Source organism: Pseudonaja textilis, chromosome 2 (genome assembly GCF_049901715.1).
Source record: "Pseudonaja textilis isolate UNSWEBS1 chromosome 2, rPseTex1.2, whole genome shotgun sequence".
NCBI lineage: Eukaryota > Metazoa > Chordata > Lepidosauria > Squamata > Elapidae > Pseudonaja > Pseudonaja textilis.
Window position 1 is genome coordinate 208,802,325 of NC_141991.1, and position 14,023 is coordinate 208,816,347.

General features: G+C 39.1%; 1 protein-coding gene across 2 annotated transcripts in view; it reads left to right on the forward strand.

The window, feature by feature from the left end:
- Nucleotides 1-12,755: 12,755 nt before the first annotated feature.
- TRIM36 (tripartite motif containing 36) overlaps nt 12,756-14,023 on the forward strand; it is a 42,673-nt gene continuing 41,405 nt past the window's right edge. The window contains exon 1 of one of the 2 annotated variants that reach the window (XM_026720091.2): nt 12,756-12,941. In XM_026720091.2, coding sequence (XP_026575876.1) covers nt 12,879-12,941 — 63 coding nt within the window. In that variant the 5' untranslated portion in view covers nt 12,756-12,878. The remainder of the gene's footprint in view (nt 12,942-14,023) is intronic. The other variant, XM_087926936.1, reaches the window with a different exon arrangement.

Here is a 14,023-nt window from a genome sequence, read left to right on the forward strand (position 1 = left end):
TTCTCCAGGTGTTCAATACTAGTTTCTTCCATGAAGCTCTTTGTTTAATTTCAGCAGTTCAAAGTATACTCATGAATTTTGTTTTTGCTTGTCACTCTCACTGTCTTGCTTGTCTGCTGAGCTTGCTTCTTTGCTTGAGTCTCTTCCTGTTGGAATAGTGCTTCCTCTGGCATCTCCTCCTGCTGTTATTTTGATTTCATAAACCATTATCTCGTATGAACTAGAATGGGTCCATTCACTTCTCTAATCCTCTTTCTTCAAGTTTCTGCTACAATCTTCCAGGCCAGGGGTCGCCAACCTTCTGGATTTCAGGGACCACCAAGCTCATCATTTTAAATCGCGCAGACCATTAATATGAATTTTGACTGACAGTGGCTTGCTGACATTGGTGGGAAAGTCAGTCCCACATTCCAGAACTGCAGTAGTCAAAAGACCTTTGGTCATCCCAGAGCAGCTGCTCCTATACCCGGGCCATGGACTGGAGAAGCAGCTGCTCCAGGATGACCAAAGGGCCAGTCTTGTGACTACTGCAGTTCTGGAATATGGGACCAACTTTCCCACCAAAGTCAGCAAGCCACCCCGGGGCGGAGTTCTCTCCCCTGCCATTGGTCTTACTTTCCAGTTCCAGCTTGTGTGGCTCTACTCAAGGTGAGGTTTGCACTTGGCCGAAGGGTGGGGGCCAGTGGGTGGGTGGGCCATGTGGGCGGCTCAGCCTTGTCTTCCTGCATAGCCTGGATTAATTGCTTTGGGGAGAAGTATTTCTCTCGGACCATAAAAATTTCCTCACAGACTACCGGTGGTGCCTGGCCCACTGGTTGGAAACCACTGTTCTAGGCTATATTCAGGTAGGAGGAACCATGCCATATCATAAATAACAGTTGCAGGTCTTTTACAGGCCCTGTCAGTTCATTTTCACTTCTTAAGGCATCATTCATACCAATCTCTTATCTTAAAAAAAGGTAAATTCATTAAAGATTCTCCCTTATATAGTAAACTATCTCATTGAAAGCCATTGAGAGTTCATATTTAGGCTGATTATCCATTTGCGTTTTACAAGTTGAATTTTATATGACAGTAGGAGTTCTACAGTTTTAATTGGGGTTTAATAGTTAAGGTGTATTGTGCTAATCTGATAAAAAAATTAAAATACTGTTATTCTCAGGATCCTTCTAATACACCAAATATTGTGACTTGCTGCAGAAAATTGCACAGATGGCCCAACCCATGTTACATTTAGCAGTTTCTCACTTAGTACATTCCACTTCCTGCTTTTGTAAATTTATACTTTATAATTAAGACAACAGGTCACATTATTAATTTTCTGTCTCTGAAGGAAAAGATCAGCTCATCTTAACAACTAAATATAAAATAGCAGATAGCTCATCTTAACAGCTAAAAGCAACTGGGAGAAAAGTCATTGTCTTTTACCTTTTTTGTACCTTATTAGTCTGTAAACAACAGATACAATTCACTATTTGCTTGGACTGCCTGGCAAACCTTAATTTTTATTTGTTTTTTTAATAAATAACTCAAGGTAGCAAACACCTAATATTTCCTCCTCCTATTATCTGTATAATAACAACCCTGAGAATGGGTTAGCTGAGAGAGAGTGACTGAACCAAGATCACCCAGCCATCTTACATGACTAAGATGCAATTAGAATTCACAATTTGAAACCACTAGTCCAAAACAGTGTACCCTAGTCTCAAACTGACTGATACTGTGTGGAAAGCCTGAATAGAGAGAATTTGGGCTGTATTTTTCAAAAAGCTGCTTCTAGGAAATATCTATGGCCTATTTAATGATGTACTGTACTGTAAAACAAATCATGGATTTGTGAAATTCGCAAGTTCATTGTGAATGATTGTGATTCTGAATATTTGCTGATCAATTTATTTTGCACCAAGTTCTGAAGATAAACTTTTAAGATCTTTAAACTAAAATTGAAAAATCACAGCGTTATCATTATAGTTGTGATCTGGCAAATTATTATAATCAGAACATGCCAATTTAACAGAAACCCATTTATGGTAGATAAATGGTTTGTTTGCCTTTTTTTCAGTGTTGTGATTAATGTCCTGCTTTTGTCAGGTTACATCTGTGTGAAAATGTACATTTTACACAATACAGAAGGGAAAAGGAAAAGCCACAGAGTGTTATATGGCAGCTAGACAACTGCTAATTCTGACTCCTATCAAGAGCTTTCAATATCAGAAATCCTATGGGTGGGTTGTTTCAAAGAGGGCCATGTACTTCAGTGATATGATTTCAGATAGCCATGTAATTTCCAAGCACGAAGAAGAGGAAACTGATTTTTTTTTGTTCTCGGCAGATAAATGGCATATTGGGGGTTCTTGTGTCCTTTAGCCACTTTCTTTTAACTGAAGTGTGCTTTCAACTTTATCATAATTCACTGATTTTTCAACAGAATTATATTTATCTAGGTTAAACTAGTTAAATCAGCAATTACATTTTAAAATGAAGTTTCTGGTTTCATTTTTTTCAGTTTACTGGGGACTCGAGGCTAAAACATACAAAGAAAGGTTGCAGGAATTAGGTATGTCTAATTTAATGAAAAGAATGATTAGGTATGACATGATAGTGTTCCAATATCTAAGGGGTTGCCATATTTCTAGAATAGGGAATCAGCCTATTCTTCAAAGCACCATAAGGCAGGATAAGAAGCAACTGATGGAAACTGATCAAGATGGAAACCAATCTAGAACTAAGGAGAAATTTCCTGATGGAACAATCAATCAGTGGAACGACTGGAGGTTTGTAAGAAGAGATGGGACAATCATTTGTCTGAATTGGCATAGGGTTTCCTGCTTGATCCTAGGTTTGGACTAGAAGACTTCCAAGGTCCCTTCTAGTTTTCTTATTCTGTTCTGTGTTTCTTGAGGTTCAAGTTGTAATGCAGCAATATGTTGAAAAATATACTATAGAACACATTATGTACTTAGCAGCGTTTTCTATTTCTGCAAAGCTGTATCTATTCAGAATATATAGGAAGATGAGCTTTAATTTTTATTTATCGAGGGGGAAGCATTCTAAGTTTCTTTTCTGATGGTCTTTTTTTTGAATTGACGCTTTACCAATCATATGTTCAGTTTTTCTTCTATGGATTTAATGTTTTCCATATTCACTTTTGCTATGGATGCATTGCCTTACAAATAAATGTAAGCAGTTGACTTTGGAGTTTTTAAACAAGGGATCGTTTCCTTCCTATCAGCCTGAAGGCGTCTCAGCACCTGTGCAAACCTAAATTAAATCTCAAAAACCTATTTTGGCATCCCATTTTAAGACTTGCTAAATGCAGATTGTTAGCTCTGAACATTAATGTATCTCTCATCTTTTTTTACCCCCTCCCCTCGAATTTTAATCTTTTCCAACTCAAAGTAATGTAGGAATAACCTTCTGGAAAGGTCTTTTGTATCATCTGAAGAAAAATCTGCAGATGTAGGGGACAGGAGGAGAAGCCGACAAAAGAAAAAATTGAGGTGAAAATGGAACACATCCAACCAGAGGATAGAAAGAATAATGTTCCCCCTACAGGAGATTTCTAGATTTCAGTGAGTCAGTAGTCCAGTATGCTGTTGATTCCTTTATGCTAAGCCCCCTCCCTTCTTCTACCTGGTCATGTGACCTGGAATGTTGCTATGAGTCAAGTCTGAAAAGCTATACTATCTTGTTTCTTCTTTTCTTCCCATTTTGTTCTGATTATTAATTCTGAGATAATACAAAGTATCCACACTATTTTGTGGCTTTCTGGTATTACTTTCATGTGACTACTAGAATGTGTCCTACCTTGTATATGAATATATAATACAACCGGAATGTAATTCTTTGGTGTCTTTCCGTCTGAAAGTCGAACCATAGTTTCAGCTGGGGATCTGAACATCCTAGACCAAGCTAAAGTAAAAAAAAAAAAAAGCTAGGGAATTCTTGAAAGTTTGGCATTCAGACAAATCAGCTATCAAGATACACAAAAATAAACCATATTTGTGCACCCAAAGGTGCTTTCAAAAGGCAACTGGACTTTCTTGGAAAGTTCAATTGCCTTTTGAAAACACCTTTGGAATATCCAAGACCTGGATGGTTGAGAATCTCTATAGACATATTTACACACCATTCAAAAGAGATGATTAAAAAGCTAAGAAGAAAAAAAAAGAACAGATCCTCTCCAGCATTCAAAACCAGAATAAGCAGGATTAACACTAAACAAACAAGCAGAAAACAATAGTCAAAGAACTACTAAGAAGAAAAACATACCTCCTTCAATGCTTGCAGGGCAGCCTACTATACGTGTATGGGAGCAAACCACTTGCACTGATGTTATCTAATAAAAGGTTTGCAAGCAAACTGAGCAATAAAGACTCCACAAAACAGAAAAATCTGACAAAGCCAATATGCACAAAATATTTCTGTCCACTTTGCATCAACAATTGCCAATTGTGTAATTTCTCCAAACATGATTAAGTACTATTTACTGCCACTAAACAGTTGGCCATCTCATTTGAGATTTGTTTGCAAATTCTTCAAATGACCAGTATAAAATGAGATGTTTATAGTGATCATGCTATTTATAATGATTCCTTATAGGTGCAGATACTGTACTTTCAATAGTCTTGAACTTACTTGCTGAAAATAAATACTCTTCATATCTTGCAGGATACAAGTGTCTAGAATTGTCTCCTATCCACTGCTTGCTTTAATGGGCTACAAAACATTCCCTGTACTAATACTTCCAAAAGCCTAAAAATAGTCAGCTTTACAGATGCATGTAAATTTAGTTTGGTTCTGTGGACTTTGATATTTAATGGCACTGTGGAATCTGAATACATGTAACATGGGCCCCTTATATGTTGATCTCAAAGGCACGTGCAGACAATGGAATGTGTTGGAGATCAAGAGTTCCCACGACTTCCCTTCCAAAAAAGGAAACAAAATTTTGTTGCAGCTGTTGATCCGATACCAAATCTGTATTAAGTTCATTCTCTCATTCACTCCTTTGCCTTTCCTATTCCTTCTCTTTTAGCAGCTGCAACAGCTTCTTATGACCATTAATCAATGGAATATTTTTGTGGCTAAAAGCAAATGAAATTTCCCTTAGCTCCAATGCACATTTCACGGGTACAGAAAATACTACAATATGTGAACTGCATGCTGTGTGCAGTAAATTTCAAACAAGCTACAAGTGCTTGTAAGGTAGATGGCTTTATACAGTATTCATAAACTTTCCACTCTCTCAATGCTCACCCAATAGGTTTTTCAGTCCCAGCCCATTTAAAATATTTAGATGTGCATAGGTTTAAACCTTTAAAACATTTATCACCATTGTAATGTGCACTCACAGTTGTGGAAGCAATGCTTTGTTCACCTATTTAAAAACCAGCCGTGGTTTAGTTTTTCTTCAGATCATATAAGACTTTTGACTTTTACTAGATATTTCCTTAGAGAGGAACATTTCTAGTGAAAACTCCATCATTATCATTGCTTAGAAAGTTGGCTTAGATGCAGGACACATTTTTTTTAAATATCTGTGTACTTGTGAAACTCTAGAGGCAAATCATTCCTAATGCTGAGTTCTCAGAGGAAAAAAAACATGTTATAATGTATATGGGTCTCCTCAGATTTCCATTGCAACTTCTAGTTCAGGTGCAGTTTAGATTATTCTCTCTACACTCCATTCTTTTTGCTTTCTTAATGAATTTCTTTGAACACCAATATAATTACATTTTCTCATGATTCTCTTTCCTTAATGCTACAAGGTCAAATATTTCTAGGGAATCATATGAGATAGAGAAAGAGTATGTTAAAAATTAGAAATTGAAAATGAAAGGCAGAACTTAAAAGCTTTGTCAGTTCATCCTTTGTTTGGGGAAGAAATAAATTTTTTGCTGTCTGATATATTTATGTTGGAAAATCTTCTGAGATTTCCTGCCTTTATAATTAATTGCCCAACCACCCTTTTTCCTTCCATAAATCTTTAATATCTTGTTTGTTACTTTGGCATAATTAGAATACTTACTTGACACTTCAAAGCCAATTAATATATTAACCCTGAGTGCACTGGCGTCTTTGTTGGCTTTTAAAAAATTTCTTGTCCTATTGGTCAATTATGTCTGCTCTTTTACACATGCTCTTGTGTTAAAAATGTCCTTCAACTCACCCAGAAGATTCTACTTATTGGACATAAAATGATTAAATCAAGAAAAAGAAGAAGGGTAAAATGTAACAATTAATTGAAGGATCAAGGATTAATTCAAGGTTTCTGCAATAGATATGTGGATATGTATTCCAAATGAAACATTTTTAATATCAAGGCAATTGATATATGATTTTCCATTGACTTGGGATTGTTGCTTATAAATACATAATGGGAAATAGGATATTATACATGAAATATTGATAGGGGTCTACACAACCCATATTTCAGAGTTGAATACTCCAATGTTAAACTCTTGTGCTAAGTGAACAAGACTCTTCTGTGGAGTTCAGGAAATAAACTTCATGAGAAATACGTCAGAAAAATGAAAGCCTTGTATTATTTATAGAACTTCAGTTTTATGCACTAACATGGCCCTAGACAAAATCGGCTTTCAAACATTCCTGTATCTGTATTCTTTACTTCAAATATTTATAAAATGTTCTAGTTGGAATTTTAGTAGTCTGATATAATTGCCTGTTTATAGGAGCTGCATTGGGATAACAGAATAACAGAGTTGGAAGGGACCTTAGAGGTCTTCTAGACAAACCCCATGTTCAAGCAGGAAACCCTATACTATTTCAGACAAATGGTTGTCCAATCTTTTCTTAAAAACCTCCAGTGTTGGAGCATCCACAACTTCTGGAGGCAAGTTGTTCCATTGGTTAATTGTTCTAATTGTCAGGAAATTTCTCCTTAGTTCTAGGTTGCTTCTCTCCTTGATTAGTTTCCATCCATTGCTTCTTGTCCTGCCCTCAGATGCTTTGGAGAATAGGTTGTCCCTCTCTTCTTTATGGCAGCCCCTGAGATATTGGAACCCTGCTATTATATCACCCCTAGTCCTTCTTTTCATTAAACTAGACGTACCCAATTCCTGCAACTGTTCTTTATATATTTTAGTGTTCAGTCCCCTAATCATTTTTGTTGCTCTTCTCTGCATTCTTTCTAAAGTCTCAATGTCTTTTTTATATTGTAGCAACCAAAACTGGATGTAATATTCCAAGTGTGGCCTTACCAAGGCATTATATCACATTTCATGTGATCTTGATTCTATTCCTCTGTTAATGCAACCTAGGATTATGTTGGCTTTTTGGGCAGCTGCAGCACACGGCTGGCTCATATTTAAGTGATTGTTCACTAGGACTCCAAGATCCCTCTCGCAGTTACAAATGTTGAGCCAGGTATCACCTATTCTAGAAGTGTGAATTTGGTTTTTCTTGCCTATAGTAAAGCATGAATAACCTAGCAGACAGCTAGTTGCCTAGTAGGTAGCAGTGTCTGCAGGAAAGAATTAGAAAATTCAAGATGGCAATCAAACCATGCAGTTGAAACTGTAGTTATTTTTAATGTCACAATCTACATAAAAAGGATCAAGGTTTCAATTCCATGGTTGTGACTGTCATCTCTTTCGACCCCTCCATGCTGATACAGGAATTGGGAACTGATAAACCAAAAGTGTTCATACTTGCAATGTTTCTTTAATAAGCACTTTTTAAGTAAACCATAGCTTAATATGAGGAGCAAACTTAAGTGTGATGCATAACAGGAGGACAAGCGATGGCTGGACAGACACTTCACACTGTCACTTTAATGTAAAAATATCTAACAACATACCAAGCCAAAAGCATGGTATGTTTATAAATTGCAGTGGCCGAGTTCATAGAGGAGGATCTCAATCAAGAACAAATCATACTACGGCTGAGCATCTTGTGGAAACCAGAGCAGACTCAAGAGCTCAAAGTGCTGAAATTCCATCCAGCTTCTCTTTGATAACTTTAGCAAGCAATTCAAGACTGTATTTATCCCGGCAGGTGTTTGGTGGCTTAACAAAACACAAAGGACAGCTTCAGAAAAAAGAGCCACTTCATTCTACAAGGAACTGCTTATGCATCCTTGATGATACATGCATGAGCTTTTTCGGTGAAGAAATTCTGTTTATGATCAAAACTACAGTAACCTCAGTTAAGTAACAAAATATGGATGTCATGTTGTACATTATTTAGATGCAGCATAAAATGTTTCTCTTAATACAGAAGTCATGGAAAAATCTAGCAGTACATTATTGCTGGGTTAAAAGAATTTAGGAATATTCAAGCAACACAATATTATCTTCACAATTATTCAATAACATATTTATCTCACCTTCAAACTTTTCTTATGGCACAGAACATCCTTTAAAGGCCCTATCTATATGAGGCTGAAAGCAATGAGATCTGAAGAAAAGACAAAGAACACATACTGTGACTGCGGAATCTGTGCCGCTTGCATTTCATTCTTCATTCTAAAGAGTAAATATTTCTTGCCTCCAATACAACCTATTTGCCAACTTAGGATAATGCTTCATGTTCCTCAAATGAACTCACCTTCAGTCCATGCAAGCTGATGGAAGTACAGTGGTTAGCTTTTAAGATACTCCAAAACTTTTCTTTCACTACTGTGAAAAAGTGTAGTTTTTTAAAAAGAAATCTCCTACTTTGCTTTCTTTGCTATGTTCTGCATCTTATGCTCAGGAGTCAAAGGGTATTTCTGCACTAAATTATAACAATGCAAAGCAGTAGGTGTGGTTGATCAACACTGATTAGATCCAGTCCAGTTCTTTCTTGTCCGAGTACACAATAGTATAAAAACAAATCAGCTTCCAGGATATTCTATAGCTGAACTCAAAGGTCCTTAATTCCACTATTGAGCAAGAACTGATGAACACACAAAAAACAAAAGATTTAGGTAATCTCAGATGCTCTCAACAAACACAATGGGTTTAAATAGCAAGATACTGATAATCTGTCTCATATGTAACTTGCATTTGTATACAAAATCTGTCCTCTCCCTCATTCTGCCTCACACAATTCATATATTACACAAATCTAGCTACATCTGATGAAATGAGGGGCAGATCAAGAAAGCTTATGCCTTTTAACAAAATTAATCTTTATTAAAAGTTCTGCCAGACTTTCTATGATTTTTGCTATCAAATATATAAATCAACCTTTTCCTGTCCTCTGTCTTTCAAAATTGAGAGCAAAATTCCAGTTATGACCATTGATTCCAATGTTACCTGTTTCACCACTATGTATGAATTTAGAGAAAGGGATGAGTTGGTGTTGTGTTTCTCTTCAATCTAATTTTTATCCAACAACATATCAAAAGTTGATTCTTGGGAGTGAAATAAATGTAAAATATAGGAAAAATGGGATAATTGAAGGTCAAGCAAGGGTAGTTCAGAAGGCAATTCAGCTCTGTAGATAGCTGGAATTTAGGATTATATTTGCCTTCTCATTGTCTAACAAGCCAATTTTTCTAGGTCCTGTTTCAGCTACAATACAGGTCCTGAAGGAACTACTTCAGAAAGAAGATGGCTATAATATGCATCATAGGTCCAGCCTTCGAACCTAAGAACTGAGATGAATTTGCCAGAGGAAAGGCCTTATCAACTACTGATTAACTACACTACAATACTTGTTTTATTATCAAGGCCCAAACAAGACCAGCACTATAACATTTCTATCTTTCTCTTCTCCTTTGAGCTCTTTTCTGTATTGATTGACGACTGTTCCTTTTTTTGTGAGTTATGTAGTTCATTTGGGTGCTTGGTTTCAAAACTTTATAAGACAATACTGAACAGGGGGGGGGGGGAAGGTAAGTCACCGGAGAAGGCCTGTGCCTTTGCTGAAACAGGACATAATAGCAAGCTGTTTAGCTAATGAATGATTGACTGAAAAACAGAGTATCTAGTAACAATTAAGGTTGATACCTAGCTTTGTGCTCAGTTTTCTAAAGGGAAGAGTATTTTGTAACAAGGTTAAACTGTAGAAAGCTATATACTGCAGTAACCATAACCATTGGACACTCTGAAAAGAGCAATTCAGCTCTCCTAAAGTAGCTCTCAAGAAGCTCTATTGATAGATTTAATGAGGTTACATACTTAACTGAGATCAGATTTTTAATAGTTTGTAAGAATGTATAAGTTTGTAACACTGCAAATGGGTTGTAATGGTTCCTTCCCCAGTTGTACTTTACTATGATGCAAACTTACCCCAGTAATTTCTTTCTTTTTGGCCATGTCTCCATGACATAGTTCTATCTCATCTCGACACATAAAACAGCCTTACCTAGTTGTATTAGATTTAGGGTAGGATTTTTCTTTTTGCAGCAATACTAATCAAACAAAATCTGTAAGACATGTAAATTCTGTTATAGCCATTCAGTGATAAAATCAGATTATCTATTGCAGGGGTGTAAAACTCACATCATCATGGTGTCGTCACATGACATAACGGGACTATTTTCCCCTTCACTAAACTGGGCGTGGCCATGCTGGCGTGATGCATCCAGCTCACGGGCTGGGAGTTTGGCAGCCTTGATCTATTGTATGAAGAATTAGAAGAACACCTATTAGCCATTTCAGGTTGATGAAGGCATACTTTTTTCTTCTTACCCCTGGTTAGCATCATTCTGCCTCCATTTTGATGTTGCATCCCTGGTGACTTCAATTCAGCAGTGCTGTGCTGCTAGTCTATACCTAACTCAGCTCAAATAGCAAAACAGTGGAATGATGAACCAACTCTCATTTACATTGTTTTCCAAAAAGTGTATGCAGAACAGGTAAGAAAAGAAAGGAGGACTCTTTAAAATGCTGCTTATCTAGGCAAAATACACCAGGAGTGCAGAAATCCAGTAAAATACTATATTGGGGTCAAGAAATACAGAAAACTTTAACTAGGAAATCATTAGTATGAATAATATTGCAGGAGAGTAGCACTTCTCTGCTGTTCATTAAAGCAGCCTAACTTTTTTTCAGTTTTCAAACCTGGAAAAAATGGCATTAAATAATCTACTGCTGATTATAATTGATCTGATTCTTAACCCAGAAGCATTTTTTTTGCCAGGCTTACAAGATTGCCCAGGGGAAAAAGGTATTGTTTTAGCAAGTAGTAGAGAGTTTTTGTGCTTACTGTCAAGTGAAGTCTGAAACACTTTTAAATCATTTTTAAAGCATGGAGAGCCCAACTAAGCATGCAATACTATGACCACTTATTTTGGAGTGGACCCCAAGATCAATAGGGTTTGTGATGGTGTTGTCGGCATGGATATGGGGAGACCAGATATCTCCTTTGCCCTCATATCTATGCCAGGAACACTGTCACAGGCCCCAACAAGTACACACAAGATCAGCAACACTTTTACATGCTCTTCCCCCAGTAGGGTAGATGCCACCATCTAGCACAGGAGTATCAAACTTGATTTCATTGAAGGCTACATCAGGGTTAGGTTTGACCTCAGGGGTGGCCAGGTGGGCATGGCCAGCTTGACATCACTTATGTCAGAGGCGCCTGTGGTGGCCCAAGTGCTCTGCCAGTGAAAATGGGCTCCCAAGATCCGTTTTCTGTTCTGACGGCCTCCTGCAACCCTCTGCCAGCAAAAACAGAGGTCGGGAGGCTGCATGTAGCCCTCCTGAGCTCTGTTTTCACTGGCGAAGGCACTGGCGGCCAGTCCTTTGCTGTTTCCAGGGCGGCTCCACAGGCTGGATCTAAGCACCCCGTGGGCCAGATCTGGCCCGCAGGCCTTGAGTTTGCCACCTCTGATCTAGCATCAACACCCCTCTGGATTCTATATAGGAAACACAGGACAAGAACAATTAATGACAAAAGTCTGGCCTCAGGAGTTAAAACATGAACAAAAGAGCATTTCCACTTCTCAGGCTATATACAGCTAGTCCTCAATTTACGACCACAATTGAGCCCAAAATTGGTGTTAAGTGAGGCATTTGTTAAGTTTTGCTCCATTTTACAACCTTTCTCACCACATTTGTTAAGTGAATCGCTGCAGTTCTTAAATTACTAACACGGTTGTTAATTGAATCTAGTTTCCCCATTGACTTTGCTTGTAAGAAGACAAAGCAAAAGAGGATCACATGATTCCAGGACACTGCAACCTTCATAACTGTGAGTCAATTGTCAAGCATCTGAATGTAAATCACATGACCATGGGGACGGTGCAATGGTCATAAGTGTGAAAAAAGAGTCATAAGTCACTTTTTTCCATGCTGTTGAAACTTCAGTCACTAAATTAACTATTCTAAGTCGAGGACTACCTCTACTTTGTCAAGTGGGAAAGACACCTTCAGCCTCCTGATTTTATGGCTTTGGCTTATAACTATCCTAAGAGTAAAAAGGGCCACCCGCCACGCCCCCCCCAAATGATCTTGGCTTTGGGTTCATTTGACCCCCGTGGATCAGAGCTATTCCCCCGAGAGGGAGTGAGGATAAAACCTTTGCCTCCTCTAGAGGGAATGCGACTGTCTGGAGACGGAGACCAGCTACTCATCGTTTCAAATCCGGGCAGCTTCTTTTCCCTTTCTCCTCCGCTCACCTTTTCCTTGACCAGCGGTCAAACAGAATTCATTAAGGCAACGCGTCTCCATCTCCCCTCTCAACTTTCCGCCCCGCCCGCCCGCCGCGGTGGTTCTCCTCAGGGGCTGCGGCGTTGGCGGTTTTCTTGGCACGGCCACTTGCGACCGGGGGCAGTGGAAGTGGAGGAGGACCGGGATGGTCGTCATCTCTCCTCGGAGTTCCGCTGCTTCGACGCCGGGGCTTGACTGACGCTCCCGGGGGCGTGGAGCGAGCGGGGGTGGCGGTGGAAGCGTCTGCCTCCGCAGACGGCTTTCTTAACGATGTCCGCGTCGGAGGAAGAGCGCGCCTTCGTCTACATAGTGGAGCTCTTAGCAAAAGGCAAGGTAAAGCGAATCCCTCTCGCCGCCCCGCCAAAAACAAAAAACAAACTCCCTCGCGTTTGACCCCGGTAACTCGGCGTCCAATACGAAGTTTGCCCTCCGCGTGCCGCGCTCGCAGGTGCAAAACAGCTTCGGCTCAGACTTGCGGGAATAACCGACCATCCGCGAGAAAGCGGTTTCCGAAGCGGCGACGGAGGAGGAAGCAGGTGGGCTGCCGCGAGTGGAGCTGCTTAACCAGAGAGACGGGACGAGCGCCTTTTGTCCGTCCTCTGGGATAAAGCGTGAGTTATAAGCCGCTACTCTGGGAGTCTAGGCTAGCAAGAGCACGCCGGGCTCTTGTTTATTTAACAGACCCAACGGCCGAGCTGGATTTCAAATCCTCCAGCGATTCTCTCTCCCCAACCTACGTTTGGGACTAGCTCCCTGGCTGTCTTTGCACCACGTAGTTTAGCCACCAAGTAGCCAATCACGCTTTAGCCGTAAGGGTTTTTGCGAACTCGGCCGTGTACAGGGAGTCCTCGATTTACCACAACGGAGCCCCAAATTTATGTTGCTGAATGAAACGTGAGTTTTGCCCCATTTCGTGACTTTTCTTGCCACTGATCTTAAGTGAATCACTACGCTGTTGTTAAACAAATAACACGCCTGTTAACTGAATCTGGTTTTCCAGTGGACTTTTTGCTTGTCATAAAAAGTGATACACAGGAGGCCGGGACATAGCAATCGTCTTAAATAAGAATCCGTTACCAATTATCTGAATTTTGATCACATGACCATGGGGATGCTGCAATGGTAGTACCTGTGAAAAAGGGCCATAAGTAACTTTTTCAGTGCTGTGTTTAACTTGGAACAGTCACTAAATGAATTGTTGTAAGTCTACTACTTACAACAATTACAAGGGCTACTTGTAGTTCACAGTTCAGTGAATGTGGCATATAAAGCCTGAAATCTGGGTTAAACTGTGATTTAGATAAGTGGTAAGTATGACATGAAAACGGCTATTAGGTATTTGAAATAAGTGTCTCTTTTCTTGTATTAGCTTCCTTCCTATTAACAGTTATGCAAGTTGTTAAACGAATCACAGT